Source organism: Pelodiscus sinensis, chromosome 12 (genome assembly GCF_052426305.1).
Source record: "Pelodiscus sinensis isolate ZL-2025 chromosome 12, ASM5242630v1, whole genome shotgun sequence".
Lineage (NCBI taxonomy): Eukaryota > Metazoa > Chordata > Testudines > Trionychidae > Pelodiscus > Pelodiscus sinensis.
The window spans coordinates 29,942,120-29,959,229 of record NC_143063.1 but is presented as its reverse complement, the minus strand read 5'-3'; the positions used below and the strand labels follow the sequence as shown (position 1 = coordinate 29,959,229).

At 41.4% G+C, this 17,110-nt stretch overlaps 1 protein-coding gene across 1 annotated transcript in view; it reads left to right on the top strand.

The window, feature by feature from the left end:
- PEPD (peptidase D) overlaps positions 1 to 17,110 on the top strand; it is a 254,950-nt gene that overhangs the window by 162,365 nt on the left and 75,475 nt on the right. Inside the window, exon 10 of the mRNA XM_075940101.2 lies at positions 5,012 to 5,080. Coding sequence (XP_075796216.1) covers positions 5,012 to 5,080 — 69 coding nt within the window. The remainder of the gene's footprint in view (positions 1 to 5,011; positions 5,081 to 17,110) is intronic.

The following is a 17,110-nucleotide window of genomic DNA, read 5'->3' as shown; positions in this document are numbered from 1 at the left end:
GCCGCAGCCGCACGTCCTGGGGTACGCCAGGGGCAGAGATGCCCTTGCACCCGGCACCAGCATATGCCCCAGGGCCGGGGCCGCCCAAGCACCTTGAGCCGTGGGACTGGCGCCGCCGCCCGAGCCACGTGCCTGGGGCCAGCACCGGCGCCACACGCCCACATGTGCTCCGAGGCTGGGGCCGCCCGAGCGCCGTGCACCAGGCGCCGGTGCGTGTCGCGTGCCTGGGGCCGGCGTCTTCAGTGCGCTGGGGGCGGGGCCGGCCCAGGTTGTCGGCGGGCGCACACAAATGCCCCAGCGGGCGCCGTGGCACCCGCGGGCACCGCGTAGGGGACCACTGTTCTAAGCATTTGTTGACAGAAAAGACAACCCAAAATAGATTTTACATTAAAATAATAATTTGAAAGACTTTTAAAATCTTTTTGTTTTAAATTCTTTTGCAATTTTTGCAGCGTTAGCTTTCCGTGTATGCAATAACCATTTAAGATATTGAAAATATCGATATGCTCCTGTGGAGACTGAGGGAGTTGTGTATTATTTTTTATAAATGGCACATGTTCCTCAAGTTATCTGTTTGATATTAACCTATCTGAATGCCAGGAGTTAAATTAATCAAGGCTGTTAAGAAAAAAAACAAAAGGAATGAACCAATGGCTAAGATCGGAGTCCAGAAGATAATAATAGAAAAACTGTTATTGGAAAACTCCCCCTTAGGCACATTGCACCCTGCAGCTGTGACAGTGCTGCTCTGTTTATTGAATGGCTCAAAACCCAGCATTTCTGGGAGGTAAATTTTCTTGTCCCTTAAATTAGCACTGTCAGTAAAGTAAGCAAGAACAGGCACAGCTATAGGAATAAGATTACCTGATACTTCAGATTTAAGATAGGGTTAACTTATATATCAGATTTTCTTTGGCTAATGTTTTCCCTTTTTAAAAATTAAGGACAAAGAGATCTGTTTCTAAAATTATCTTTAAACTCTAGAAGACACACTTTGTCAGTTGTAAATAGGGCTGGCAACAGACTTTGCTGAGCCCTAAGAAATGCAGGGAGGGGTGTTTGATCCGAGGCCTCAGAAAGGTTGGGATCTCAGAAGGGTTGGGGCTGGGGACAGCAAACCTTTAGCACCGTCTGGACAGCGGTATGCCTCCCCCAGCCAGCCTGGACTGCGCCATGCAGAGCTCCAGCAGCAATGTATAGTACCTGGAATCCCCTACCCTTTTCAGTCACCCAGCCCCAAGACCACTGTCCCCTCTCTGCCTCCCGATAAGTGCCCTGCATATAAAATAATTATTACCCTACAGGGTGACTACTGTATAAAACACTGTTGGAAGTTATGAAATATGAGAGGGGAGGAAAAAAGAGCCAATTGCTTGCACCTATAATGGATGCATTAGAAATTCTTACAGAAATCCAGATCCAGCATAAAACCATATTAAACATACATAGCAGCTAGTCAAAAAAGTGTCCTGACAAAGAGCTATTGTGTATCTAATATAACTTCATATGGATTTCCAGATGAAGTCATATGTCCATATTGCAGCATTTTGCTCCCATAATTTTTGCATTGCATTTGCAAAACACCATGAAGATCCATCAAATTTCTCTCTCAGAAAAAATGTAATCTGTTTCATATAACTATAAGCTGCATTGTTCAGTGGAACAGTCTTACAAAAACATTCTTATACACAGGTGAAATCTTGGCTCAATCTCCCTTTGCCTTTAATGGAGCAAGGATTTCATCCACAGTGATCCAACCACTTTTAAGAAGCAGGATATACAGTTGTTAACTTGAAAAAGCCAGCATTTTCTAGGAGTGGTATCTTGTACTTGCCATAAAAATAACTATAGAAATTGAGATGCCACAATTGGCAAATGTTGACTTTGCTAATGCAGTCGCCATTAAAACATAATTGACAATGAATCAGAGGACTGAGATAGTAACTGTACAATAATGTGAATAATTTTACTCCTGCCTTTAGTGGAAAACACATTAGTTAGTAAAGATATACTATCCCTAGCTCAATCACATTAACAATGTCTTTTTAGTTTTTCTTCTTTTTAAAAAAGAAATCAATAGCATTTGAAACACACAATGTAACCATTTTCAGAAAAAGCTAATGGAAAGTTCAGACAAAAACTGGATTATATTCAGCATCTCTTATCTTATTTTACTACCTTTTATTGCTGATCTGGGGATGCAGCAAAAGATGACTGTTACATTACTGTGTGAAGTTTCATATAAGTTCCAGCTTTATGAAGATGTGGTCATTTGTCATTTGGAAAAATAAACCTGCTGTCTCACCCAAGATAGAAGTTTACAGTTTTCATTATTTCATTTTTAAAGCAGTTTAGAAGGTTGCTACTGAAAGCTTCTGAGAAGAGGAAATATTTCACTCAGCCACTTAAACACTATGTAGGGATTTATAAAAAAAAAAAACCCACTAAAACCTACCGTAAATTAGCGAATATAAGTCGCGGGTTATACACGTTTTTACACCCCTCTCCCCTTCCCCGTGGGTATACATGTCTACGTCTTATACGGGTTGATTTTTACTCCTTGGAGTCCCCCCTAAGCGGCTCTGCCTGCCCCCCCATTAGAATTGGGTCAGCTCTGCTGCAGGGGGGCAGGAAGGGCCTGATAAGCTTCCAGCGTGCCTGTGCTGCGCTCTCTGTTCCCCCCGCCTGGAGGAGGGTGGGTGGCACCTGGCTGCGGCTGCACGGGGTGGACCTGGGCGCGAGCACAGCTGCCCTCCCGCAGACCGGCTGGCTCACTGGCAGCAGGATGGCCGTCGCTTTGTGTTTGCTCTCTACGCTGGGCGGCTACCTCCTCACCTCGGCTCTGCTACTTAAGTGCCCGGGGCTCCTGCACCGGCTCAAGTGGCAGCACTTCTGCTGCCTCCGCATCTCCCACCGCGGCATCAAAGACCACCTTTTATGAAGGCGGCAGAAGTCTCTGCGGGTTATATACATCTGCGGGTAATCTAATATTTTTTTATACACGATAGAAAATCCGCAGGTAATACACGAGTGCCTGTTATACATGGACGCGGGTTATATTCGCTAATTTACGGTACTTATGTTTGGGTGCATGTTCACAATGCCTGTAATAATAGACTTGTATATGCAAATGTGTTACGCAGGCAGAAATCTAGAATTTGCAAATGGAAAAGAAACATAAGTCCATAAAGTTAAGTGATGTTGAAAGCTTGATGTTTGTGACTTCCAAACGGAAGATTGATAGCATCCAGCTGCAAAAGTTAGTGGGTCGCTTGTTATCCCATTTTTTAAATTTCAGAGCATTGCTCAGATCCATATATTGTTATCCTCTTCTGACTTTGCAGTTTTCAGAGTGATCCAAAACTAGTAAAATCATTGTAATTAGAGATGAGGAAACATCCTATAAAATCCATCTTCCGGAAAATTCAGGATAAAGTTCTTAGAGTTCTGATTCTGTTTTTATTTCCTTTGTGTGTGCATAATTTGGGGATTGGTTTGTCTCTCTTCAGTTATCACTTTGAGAAAATTTGAAATATTTTTTGACTCCATAGTTGTTTTAAGTAATGCTGTTAATGTCCTCCAAACAATGAGCATTATGTTATATGGACTGCAGTTATAGAAAGACAAAATCCTGACTTCACTGATATTTGAATGGCACCATTATCACTCTGTATTAGTGAAATGATTTTGGTATTACAACAAATGAGTTTCCCAAATCCATTCAATATTAATTGGAGTTGGATTGTCATTAGAGCATATTTCACAAAGAATAAAAAGGTCCATGATATGTGCTTAGCTCTTATTGCACCTAATCCTGTAGTGATTGTGCTGTGGGCACATCAGTCCTCATGTGCAACAGACTTTTACAGTGGAATATTTGAGAAGATGAAAATGCTGCTGTGCTTTCAAGGCTAAATAGCTCCTCCAGGAGGACAGCACTGCAATGAGAATAAACCTCCAAGATGTATTGTTTTATATATATAAAGCAAACACTTTTGTAATATTTCCTTCTATAGCTCTGATTTACTACAGTATAGTCTTGCTGTTCACATCCAGCTCTTTATTTGTTGCTTCCATTTGAATGGTAAGATAACCAAGGTATTTAAGTGTCTTAAGTGACAGTAAGTAGATTCATATTTTGAGTGGGAATAGAACACACATCTTCTTCCTGATAAGCTTACTGTGGATGTAGTGCTAGTAAAATGTGCCCTATCATGGAAAAATAGTCTTGTTTTATATAGAGAACAGGTACAGCATGGACAACTATCATGCAGGCTTTCCCCACTCACTGCTAGTTTGCAGCAACTTGCACTAGAGGGGACCATCTGTGGGTAACAAAGCCAATACAGTGGTGTGCAAACCTGAAACTCTGAAATTTTGAAAAGGCTTACAGAAAAGATGACTATACCTTTGTTTAGGAGGCCCCTCATGGTGGAGAAAGCTGGCCTATCTCAGCATCTTTTGGGGAGTTGCATTTCTTTTTGGGAAATTATTAAGGTAGGGGGTTTGCAACAAATGTGGATTTAATTTATAGTTGGTGTGTCAGATATGTAAAATGGCAATATTTTAATGAAATCTGTAATCTCAGATTCAGGCAGGTTAACAATTGTTTTCAGCCTTTGATCTTTTAACTGTTTATTAGCTAGTTGGTTCTAAGGTCAGATAAACCAGCGTATTCCAAAGTTGCTTTACTGTGCTGAGTTACTAAGGAAAGCAGTTTGTCATTCTTTAGAAATTAAATGTGCTTCAGTTCAGTGCAGTTTCAGTATTTTTCTGTTGCAAAGTTTCATACTAGGCTTGATGACAAGTATATGATGAAAAGTACACAAACTGGCGGAGGTGAGAGAATGTAGGTTAATTAGCATGTTAAATTGAGCAGAAATTCAGGGACATATTTGTCAGGTAGTAGCAGGAGTTGCACACAAGTTTCGCTTCAGTGTAATCTTGCTTGTGTTCTTGTTTTGCTTTGTTTTTGAATAAATTATTAATTACTGATATTTTTTATTTGCAGCCTGTTTCAACATTATTGCTATACTCGTGGTGGCATGCGCCATACTTCTTACACTTGTATCTGTGGCAGGTAAGTTATTTTTCTGTACTTCTGTAATATTTATCATCAAGATCCCATTGGAACTATGTAAAATTCATATATGTTTGGATATGCTTTAAAGTTTTGTTACTGGAAAAACAGCAGCAGAAAAACACTGTGTAAACTAGCTAGCTTACAGTTTCTTCTACACTCAGATCACATGATTACTGGGAATGCCAGTATCATGTTTATTCTCACATCTGTGGGGCAATAGAGTTTTTAAAATTAAACAGCATATGAAGAAATACTTAATATCTTCTCTTTGTAGCTAAAACAGCACTTTCTCCTAAACATTCTTTTTCTTTAAAGTGGGTTTTCTGTCATTTTCAAAATTCTTGGACTCTAAATTCAGTTTGCACTGCAAATAAACTAATTTTTTAAGGAAAATTTTGTTCCATGTCTGCTTGCTGAACATCTGTTGTGAACATTGCTAAAATATCATTAGTAATTCTATAAATATAAATTTTTAATTTGTAAAACTAAAAGAGTAAATATTGTACTACAGGGATGTAAAACTAATTCTGTGGAGAAGGTCTAACTGCATTTTTTGTTGTGTTCCATGGCCAGATTTACAAATTAGAGCCATATGGTACCTTCAGTCCACAACAGATCTCCCACTGATTACAACGAAAGGATTTTTATATAAACTAGTATAGAGTGGTCTTTATGCAGTAAACTAAATTTTAGGTTAATAAAGTTTCTGTTACATTCAATATCACTTGTGGACAAAAATTATAAATGGCATATTTAGGATCGCTGGTTTTAATTGCCATTTGCAGAAAATGCTCAGGTGTGGGGTTTTTTTGTTTTTTTGTAAATGAATTTACTTTCTTTGTGTGTAAAATTATAGTAATTGCATGTGTACTTTTGATACTATGCACCTAATTTGTATGAAAACTTGCCCTATATTCTCTTTTGACCTGAGAGTTTTGCCTCTTTTCCTGGGAGGTCAACAGTTGAAGTTTGGTCACTGTTTGGATGACCTTAGTTGTGGTTTCCTACTTAATAGGGTTGATCGGGCAAAGGTCACCATCTCTCGGTGAGAAAAGCAACAATATAAGCCATATTTTTGAGGGCCAACATACTAGGCAAATTGAACATGGGTAAAAGATCTGCCAGTTAAATGTTGAAGGCCTCTAACAGTCCAAGTGTGACTACCTGAAGAATATACTGAAAATGACCATCATCGATGGTGGTGCTCTCTAGGAGGTTTGTGTTGCAAATGAAGAGAAAGCCCATTAATGCAAAATCAGTAACTAAAATATTGCTCAGTGAAGAGGGAAAAACAATAACAGGAAACTTAGAAATGGCAGAGATGCTTAATGACTTCATTGTTTTAGTTTTCACTGGGAAGATTGATGGTAATGGGATGCCTAACATAGAAAATTTGAGTGGAAATGGGGTAGGTTTAGAAGTTTAAATTAAAAAAAAGAACAAGTTATAAATTACTTTAAAAAGTTAGATGTCTTCATGTCATCAGGGCCTGATTAAATGTATCCTACAACACTCAAGGAGCTGATAGAGGAGGTATCTAAGCCTTTAGCTATCATCTTTGATAAGTCATGGAAATCGGAAGAAAATTCAGAAGACTGGAAAAGGGCAAAGATAGTGCCCATCTGTAAAAAGGGAAATAAGAATAACCCAGGAAACGACAGACCAGTCAGTTTAAGTTCTATGCCAGAGAAGATAATGGAGCAAGTAATTAAGCACTTCATCTGCAAACATCTGGAGGATAATAAGATGATAGGTAACAGCCAGCATGGATTTGTAAAAGGAAAAATCATGTCAAACCAATCTGATAGCTTTTTTTGATAGAATAACAAGTTTTCTATCGAAGGGAGAAGGGAGAAATGGTGGATGTTGTATACCTAGACTTTAGTAAAGCATTTGATATGGTCTGACCTTCTTATCAGTAAACTAAGGAAATGCAATCTATATGCGGCGACTATAAGGTGAGTGCATAACTGGATGGATAACTGTTCTCTGAGACTTCAGAGGGGTAGCGGAGTTAGTCTGTAACAGGAAGAACTTAAAAAACAACCAGTAGTCTAGTAACATCTTAAAGACTAACAAAACATGTAGATGGTATCATGAGCTTTCATGAGCAAAACCCACTTCATTAATAATTACTCTTTCAGAGTAACCATTAATGGTTCACAGTCATGCTGAAAGGGCATAACAAGATGGGGCAGAGAATACTGCCCTGATCTGATGTTTACCTCAAAAGATCATACAGGCACGCTCATACCTGCATCACAGATAATCCTCAATAAGTTCCTCAACAGCAGCATAGACCAATACTGTCCCATACTGGAATTGAAAGCCCAGTTCTCTACTCAAAATTGACGCAGTTCTGGAACATTGAAGAAGTAGACTGGACCATTTTCACTAGAACTATGGACAACACATTCTCTTGAGCTCCTCCTTCCAAATTGGGCCCACTGTAGACACCAGTCTACTCAAGGAGGAAGCTGGTTTTTGACTGTACAGAAGTTGCTACAACCAGGTTCTGGTTCTTACTTACAAACATTGAAGCTGAATTTTAATGAGAATTCAAGACAGATACTATTTTTGTTGATCTGTTAGCAGCTTACTACAGTCTGGATGGTCTGATAATGAAACTGGCCCAAGTGATTCCTGTGTGTGGATTTTCGGACTGTTGAACACCATGCTTTGTGATTAAAGAGTGTGTATATATATTTCCCCGAGCACCCATGGGGAAAAAATTGTGGGTGTTTGGCACTCACTGGTGAGCTCTGTCAATCAGCTTCTCTCCTTCCTCCCAGCACCTTCTATCCACCGCTGTTCACAGGTGGAAAATCCTCTTTATTAATTAATTTAACATTAGATTCTTTAACAGTAAAAGTAATAATAAGTGTACTTTTTAGTATATTAAGAACCCTAAACTTATTACAAAATAGACATTTAAGATATGAAACAAGTAAAAACCATATAAAGATGACTTTATAGGATAATGCAGTTGTACAAAAATCAAACTAATGGATCTGTGTTTTAAAGCCTGTTACTGTTACTGTATTAGTGCTGAATCCAGTATCTTCAAGGTTTATAGCTCTAAACACTCATGAATACTTATAACTAAATCTGTTCTTTGAGATGCAGGACCTTGCTCACCTTGCCCCTCCCCTGAGGCCTGGTCCCTACTCTTTCTCCAGGGCCCCACCCCTGTACACTCTAACCCTCCTTCCTCTCTAGCTTGCACTCCTCCATTCACTTTCACTAGGATAAAGCTGGTGTTGGGTGTAAGAGGGGGGTGCAAGTTCTGGGAAAGTAGTTGGGTGCAAGAGGGGGCTCAGGGCTGGGGCTGGGAGTTGAGGTGCAGAGCTGGGTGTGGGAACTGGGGAGAAGTTGCAGGGTTGGGCAGAGGGTTGGAGTGTGGGAGGGAGTCTGGATATGTGCTCTGGCCAGGTGGCATTTACCTCAGGTGGATCAGAGTCCCAGACAGTAGTGCAGTAGGGCTGACACAGGTTCCACTGGAGTCCTTGCTCAGGGCAGGGGCAGCGCACGGAAACCCTTTGGGACTGCAGGGAGGAAGGTGCCTGCTGCTTCTGGGAGCAGTGTGGAACCAGGGTAGGCAGGAAGCCTGCTTTAGCCCCATTGCACTGGTGGACTTTTAGCGGACAATCTCCCAGTTTGGCTTCAGGAATCTGGGTGATCGAACCCAATACCAGGAGACTACCAGCAAAACCAGGACGGTTGGCATGGCAACCATAGTTTTCATTAAACAAATAATAAAACAAAGAAATCAAGAGCAATCAATGCTACAATTCAGTGTAAAAATAAATATAGTAACTTTTCATGAGTTTTCAATACAAGCACTTATAGTTGCCCATCTTCATCTCAGGATGGTAAATAAACATGTCAAAGACAATGCAACAATTTGACAGTAGGAGTAAATATTTCAGTTTACAGCTTTACATACAGATTAGTCACCACAAGTTAGGAACTATTTAGAAAAGCTAAACATACACAAATCCATGCATCCGAGGATACTGAGGGAGTTGGCAAATGTCATTGCGGAGTCTTAGGCCATTATCTTTGAAAAGTCATGGAGATCGGGGGAGATCCTGGATGATTGGAAAAAGGCAAATGTAGTGCCCATCTTTAAAAAAGGGAAGAAGGACAATCCAGGGAACTACAGATCAGTCAGCGTTACCTTAGTGCCCGGAAAAATCATGGAGGGGATCCTCCAAGAATCCATTTTGAAGCACTTGGAAGAGGGGAAAGTGATCAGGAATAGTCAACATGGATTCACGAAGGGCAAGTCATGCCTGACCAATCTGATTAGCTTCTATGATGAGGTAACTGGCTCTGTGGATATGGGAAAGTCAGTGGATGTGATCTACCTTGACTTCAGCAAAGCTTTTGATATGGTCTCCCACAGTATTCTTGCCAGCAAGTTAAGGGAGTATGGATTGGATAAATGGACTATAAGATGGATAGGAAGACCTAGCTGGAAGGTCGGGCCCAATGGGTAGTGATTAACTCGATGTCAGGTTGGCGGTCGGTTTCTAGCAGAGGGCCCCAAGGATCAGTTCTTGGACCGGTTTTGTTCAACATCTTTATTAACGACCTGGATGAGGAGATGGATTGCACCCTCAGCAATTTGCAGATGACACTAAGCTAGGGGGAGAGATAGATATGCTGGAGGGCAGGGATAGGGTCCAGAGTGACCTGGACAGATTATAGGATTGGGCCAAAAGAAATCTGATGAGGTTCAACAAGGACAATTGTAGAGTCCTGCACTTGGGATGGAAGAATCCCAAGCATTGTTACAGGCTGGGGACCTACTGTCTAAGTAGTGGTTCTGAAGAAAAGGACCTGGGGATTACAGTGAATGAGAAGCTGGATATGAGTCAACAGTGTGCCCTTGTAGCCAAGAAGGCTAATGGCATATTAGGTTGCATTAGGAAGAAGCACTGCCAGCAGATCCAGAAAAGTGATTATTTCCCTTTATTCGGCTCTGGTGAGGCCACATCTGGAATATTGTGTCTAGTTCTGGGCCCCCCCCCCACTATAGAAAAGTTGTGGACGCATTGGAGAGGGTCCAGCACAGGATGACCAAAATGATTAGGGGGCTGGAGCGCATGACCTATGAGGAGAGATGGAGGGATTTGGGTTTGTTGAGTCTGCAGAAGAGAAGAGTGAGGGGGGATTTGATAGCAGCCTTCAACATCCTGAAAGGAGGTTCCAAAGACGATGGAGAAATGCTATTCACAGTAGTGACAGGTGGCAGAACAAGGAGCAATGGTCTCAAGTTACAGTGGGAGAGGTCTAGGTTGGATATTAGGAAAAAACTATTTCTCTAGGAGGAGGATGAAGCACTGGAATGGGTTACCTAGGGAGGTGGTGGAATCTCCATACCTAGAGGTGTTTAAGTCTCGGCTTGACAAAGCCCTGGCTGGGTTGACTTAATTGGGATTGGTCCTGCTTTGGGCAGGGGGCTGGACTTGATAACCTTCTGGGGTCTCTTCCAGTTCTATAATTCTACCACATGCTTAGGTATCAGATTGCACCTTGAAGATCTTTTAGTAATTTCAACCAAGACTGTATCATTTTGAATGTTAAGTGTAAATGTGCTTAAATGCAATTAAAAAATAAGAATACCAGTACTTGGTTATTGATAAATAAATGTATGTATTCAGATATACCTGGCACTTGGATAGCATTTTACTATAGTTCAAAGCACTGTGTAAACATTAACATTATCCTTTTCAGTACTCCTGGGAGATAAGTAGCCATTTTTACATCAGAGGAAATTGAGAGGTTTGACTTGTTCCCTGTCACATAGGGAATCAGCCAGGACCGGTAGTCTAGCTTCTTCCTCTCAGTCCCAGATCTCTCAGACCACAGTATCACGCTGTCCAAAATTAAAACAACCACCTCACATCTCCCTATGCTTTTTAAAATGGATGCCTTACTTTGTTATATTCTTGTAGCTGTGTTGATCCCAGAATATTAGGGAGACAAGATGCATAAGGCAATGTATTTTATTAGACCAACTTCTGCTTGTGAAAGAGACAAGATTTCATGCTACATAAAGCTCTGCTTCAGATCTCAAAAACTTGTCTCTTTCACCAAGAGAAGTTGGTCCAATAATAGATATTACCTCATCTATCTTACCTTACTTTATAACAGTTCCCCAAAATAATGTCATAAAAAATTTAAAAACATACATTGAAATGATATATTGAGCATCAGATATTGCAAGAATGAAAAAGCAGCATTAGAGAGTCACAGCTGTAAAATCCCGAACATGGAAAAGTCCATAGCATGTCCATAATATTATGTAATGTTTATTGTCTACATTCTTCCCAAATTATTGGACAGTGGTAATCAATGTAATATACTGGACAGTCTATCCATATCCTGATCTAGGAGTAGTAGAATCATGAGATTCCATCCTGAGGTGGATAAGGGCTGGGGGGTCGCACACAGAAAGACTGACCAAGGTGCAGCTACAAGGGTTTTAGTGTCTCGTTTCACAGGTCTTTGGCAGCTGGTACCTCAGGCATGGACATGTCTCAGATATAAGTTTCCTTCATTGCATATCTCAGCTCTCCACATCAAATGAATCTAGTTATACCAGAATAAGTAAGCAAAATAGCTCTCTGTATCTGTGGGCCTTTATAAATCCTCTTGAGTCAGGTTAGTAGAGTTAATAGCTCTTCATTTGCTCCTTTATTTTAATTATAATAAAAATCTTTCCTTTCTTTGTCAGATCTAGAACTATAGAGAAGCCTCTTAATGGTCCCTTTTTAAATTAAAACTATTTTCTTTAAATCAGAGGAAGTAGCTTGCTGTTGTAGTTTATGATATCTTACTTTTAATTCAGGTTTCTCGGATATAAAGTAGGTTTCAAATGGTCTGTTGCTATAATTTTTTAAATTGCTGCTGTTATTACTCTTTTAATTGCTGCTATTATACTCCTCTTCTTTCAGCTCATTTCTCTTTTCACGGTCATGTCTGACTGACCATATGTTCTGAACTTTTCTAACTTGTGGTTTGTATTCTGTCAGTGGCATGAATCTGGGCTTTTCCAGGTTTTCAGATTAGTAACAATTTGGAAAAATTGTTGAAGAATTAAGAGAAACAACATATTTTCTGGACAAATTTTAAATTTGGATGCCTAAAGCTAGGCATCTGGATCCATATTAAGGTATCTAAATATGTCATGATTTTCAGAGTTTTTGAACATCACTTGAAGCCAGTAGCGTGACAAGTGCTCAGCACCTCTGAAGTTTTAGAATGCTTAAATATGGATTAGTCACATGCCATTTTTTAAACACCTTTGCTCGCTGGAAGCAAAATGATTGTTTCTAAATGTATACCATCACTAAGTTATACTGGCAAATCATAGACCAGTCTAAAGTAAAGTCCAGACTTTATTTTTTAAAGTAGACTTGAAGTCAGCCTAAATGTAATTGCTGGCTTATATTTGAGCTGAGTTCTGGGAAAATATTAGAACTTCTCCCTCAAGAGCTGATTCCACTTCCTTAGGGTTGATGTCTGTAGATCTGAGATGGACAGGCTTCTGCTACTTCATTTATACAGCACTTTTTCCTGTCTGGATCATGGAACACTGATGTTGATAACTTCTGAGAAAAACCTGTGTCTTGTCTCTGTTGACAGAAGCAGTTGAAGTCAGTGAGTCATAGGATGAATGAAAAGGAAATCCCAGAAAACTAGTATGGATAGATTAACACTCCAGCGTGGCGCAAACTAATTGATTGTTTAGACAACCCCTTAGAAATGTCCTACGAGTTGAAAGAAAATTGTAGTTGCTCCTATGCATTTAAATTAAAGAGCGCATTTAAAGTACAATAATTAGTGCTCATTAATAAAGGAGTGATTTTTATCTATAAACCTTTACAATTTAAACTCTAACTTAGTTTAATGAAATCGAGCATCATTAGATTTGGAATTTCGTTTCTATAGTTTCCAGTACATTTACTTTTGAAGACTGTTTTACATTTCATATATTAAAATAAAATTATAAATTTATATTTATCATGTAAAACAACTTAGAAAATCAATGTGCATAGGTGGTATGGTGCATGATAGTCAAAGCTAATTCTATCATACATATTTAACTAGTTAACTACAGATGCACTATATAAGAATCAAGCCCTGGTGCACCATGTTAAATATATATTTTAAAGCTACTCAATGTTTATATGTTTTATCTTGCTTTATCCTCACTTTTTGTAAAATAAATTTAAATTATATTATTGAAATAACACTGCTAATATCATGACAAACTGTGTTGTAGGACTTGTTTTCATGAATGTATGCATGATAACATAAACCCCCATGCATACACTAGACATTAACCAAGAGCAGGGCTCTTTATAGTAGAAGGCAATATATTAAATTTTTATCACTTTTATTTATTTCCATATTATTCATATTCACCAATAGAATCATAAAATCTTAGGGATTGTTCCTACTCTCCCAAGTTCTGATTTCAGTGGTGTTCTCCCAACATAATAAGTGCAAGACCAGGCCTCTAAAAATTAAAACTCCCAGTGCTTATCTTGGGAAAGGATTCCATAGTCTACTTGATTTGCTCATCAGGATCTTTGCCTGATATTTGGTCTAAACCATCTTACATCAATCTACACAAGTCTTATTGGTCCTTGGCATTTATGACCTTCATATAAATGTGTACATTTACATTTACATTTATAAATGTGTACAATGCTATTTTCTTCTTTGACACTTTCCTCATTATTTGGTCAAGCAATTAAATTTGGTCAGGTATCACTGTCTACCATTCAGGTTGCCCAGCACTTCCAAATAAGACAGTGGTTTCAGTTGCTTAATACTTGCCAAAACTTAACTGTTGAGGTTGAAATTTTGCAGGTTGTCTGCCTCCAGCTGAATTGTTTTTGAAAAATTTCAGACAGAATGGTTCAGAGGTGTCTGAAGTGTAGGAAAATGTATGTCTCCATGATTTGTACTAGGGACTTAAAATACGGAATAAGAGGATTGTATTAAGGATGTATCTGGTTTGGGCAAGATGTAAACCACTGGGGAAAAGATTACTGTTTGCACACTCTCAACAGAGACTAGCTACAGATTTGCAGCTGGAAACTCCAAAGATTCTGTCCACACTGAGCTTCCTGCAGCATAGAACCAAGTGGGACCTTCTCAGTAGTTGCAAGCTCCAAGCTGTGCTGGAGTCAGACATCAGAATGGAAAGCGAGGAGAGTCTCTCCTGTGCTCTGTCTGTCCGTCCATCCATTTCCTCCGCCCCCCCCTCACCCTCCGATGCCCAGGCTGTATGGAGAAGAAAGTCCTCTGATTCAAATTTAGAAGGGGACAAGAGCAGGACATAAGAACATAAGGACCATGTAGATGGGAGAGTAGATTGAGACAATCTTCCGCCCAAGACTTCCTGGGTGATATTAGTCAGGTCACTGAAGCCAGACTTTTCACAGGCTGTGTGTTCCTCAATTTCTGGTTGCCTAATTTGAAAACCCTGGGTCTGATTTGCAGAAGTGCTGGATCACCACAGCTGCAGCTGAATTCAGTGGAGCTGTCCTTAAACATACAAAGTGCAGTGTAATGCTAAGAACTCTGAAAAGTCAGGTACGAGATGTGTCAAATAGGGCACCAACAGTTGTGGATACTTTTAACCTTAAATCTCTCTATGCCTTAGTTCCCCATCTGTGGAATGGAGATATCACCCTCATATTTCACAGAGCTGTTGTGAAAATAAATTAATAGTTGTAAAGAACAGAAATGTTCTTTTTCAGGTGTTTACTTGTGTGCATTCTAACGATCGTTGGAGGAATGTTCCCTTAGTGGTACCCTCAGATTGGCTGTGGAGCCCTTTGAGGTAGCACCTTCAACCATTGTATATAGGAAACTGCTGACTCCCCACATTCACTGTTTCTTGTTACCACCAGTGACAGAGTTTCTTAGCCTCATGCATTGCAATCGCTTTCAATAGCCGTGGTTAGTTTAATTGTTAGAGTAGATAGCCCAGGGGAGGGGCTCGCCCTCCAGCTTACAGTTCCCCTGACTGGACCATGCCATATCTCAGGTGTTTAAGGTGCGCGAGGACTATGGGAAGCCTATGCCCAAGGATAATCTGCCGCCTTACCCTATTTGCAGGAGCTTTGGACCTCACATTAAAAAGGAAAGAGACCATCGCCTGCAGCTCTATGTCCTCAACTCATGCCAGAGTCAATGCCAGCTCTGGGGGTGAGCAGGGCACTGGCCTTGGTGTGGGACCCTTTGTGCCATGCAAGGAAGTTATAAAGGATTGCAGGCAAGTTCAAGCCTGCTGCACCGTTCCTCCTCCCCAGTGCCACATAAAAAGAAGAGGACAGATAGAGGACGGTGTCTGTGCAAGTGTCCTCATAAGAACACCATGGGTGCATCATGAAACTGGGCACCTAAAAGTCACAGCACTGATGACTGCAGGACTTGTTGAGTTTGGTGCTCCTTGTCTCCCCTGGTCGGGTGGAGTTGGCAGAGGAGTTGGACCTGATACCTTTTGAGGCCACGAAGGACTTGATTGCCATGATGGCGCAGTCCCCAGCTCAGCAAGACTTGGTTTCAGCACCATTGGTGCCAATGCTGGACTAGGCACAGACAGCTTTCAACGAGGACCCCGGTTCCAGCACAGTGTTTAGTACTGTCCCCCATGACCTCCTTGGCAGCATTTGCAATGTGAGTGGGTCAGCAGCCGGTCAAGCCCATGATGATGCAGTGCTGATTGATACTGCCACAGTCCCGTTCTCCAGCACAGTCCACCTCAGCACTGCCATGGTCTGGATCCACCGCTTGTCACACTCAACATCTACGTAGAACCATCACCGCTCCCACTCCCAATACCTTTGCCAGTACTGGTGTCACTCTGGCAACATCACTGGCAACCACCAGTCCAGTTGTCTTTTTGGAGCTTGTGGACCTGCCATCAAGCCCAGGGGGATCCCCTGAAGGGCCATGCTGGTGATGTCAGCACTGCACTCCCTGTTGTTGGCTACCCCCAACAGATGCTGGTCCCAAGGAAAAGCGATTATGTACTGCTCGCGCTGCACCAAAAGTGGCACCAAAGTCTCCTTTGGGAGTGCAAGGCCTAGCACCAAGACTCCCCTTTCATTTCGGCACTGGCACTGACCTTGGCATGGGAGGTTTTGGAGTTTCGAGCAGCTCTGGATTCTCCCTCTAGGGAGCTGGAGACCCAGGAAGCCCCTGTGCAGACCTCATCCTCATCTCCAGATGACAATGTAGCCAGCACCTAGACCACCACACTTCCTGCCTTGAACATCATATCCCACCAGGACCTGTTAAGGCGGGTATCTCAGAACATGAGACTTCAAGCAGAGCAGGTTATTGAGGATTCAGACCCTATGGTGGTAGACATCCTCATCTCTGAGGGCCCCTCCGGAGTTTCCCTCCCATTCATCAGAACCATCCAAAATAATACTACGGGGTTGTGGCAAACTCCAGCATCCATCTCCCACACGGGTAAAGGGTAAATGCTGCTATTTTGTCCCCCATACGGGGTATGGGCATCTTTTCACGCATCCACAGACAGGTTCCTTTGTGGTGGATTCAGTGAGTGCCAGGGGAAACTCAGCCCTGCATCCAAATTGAAGATGCGAAAAAGACCTCTTTGGGCACATGGTCTATTTCACAGGGAGTCTACAATTGCAGGTGATCATCCCAGCAAGTGCTGCTGAGCCGGTACTTATTTAACTCCTGAGGGGCCCTTGCCAAGTTCCGGGATCTCCACCATGCACGCTGCCATCAGGAGTTGATCTCCCTGGTTGAGGAAGGCCAACTGGTTGCCTAAAACACCTTTTAGGCGGACTCGGCCATGGCCTTCACTGTGAAAAGGGACTTGTGGCTGCAGGTCTTGGGCATTTCCCTAGAGATCCAGATGGCCTTGCAAGCCCTCACAGAACTCCTGGAGATGTCTCGCAGAGCCCTGGGGCTCCGCAGAACACAGTTTGAGAAACACTGCTCTAAGCCACAAGCTCCTGC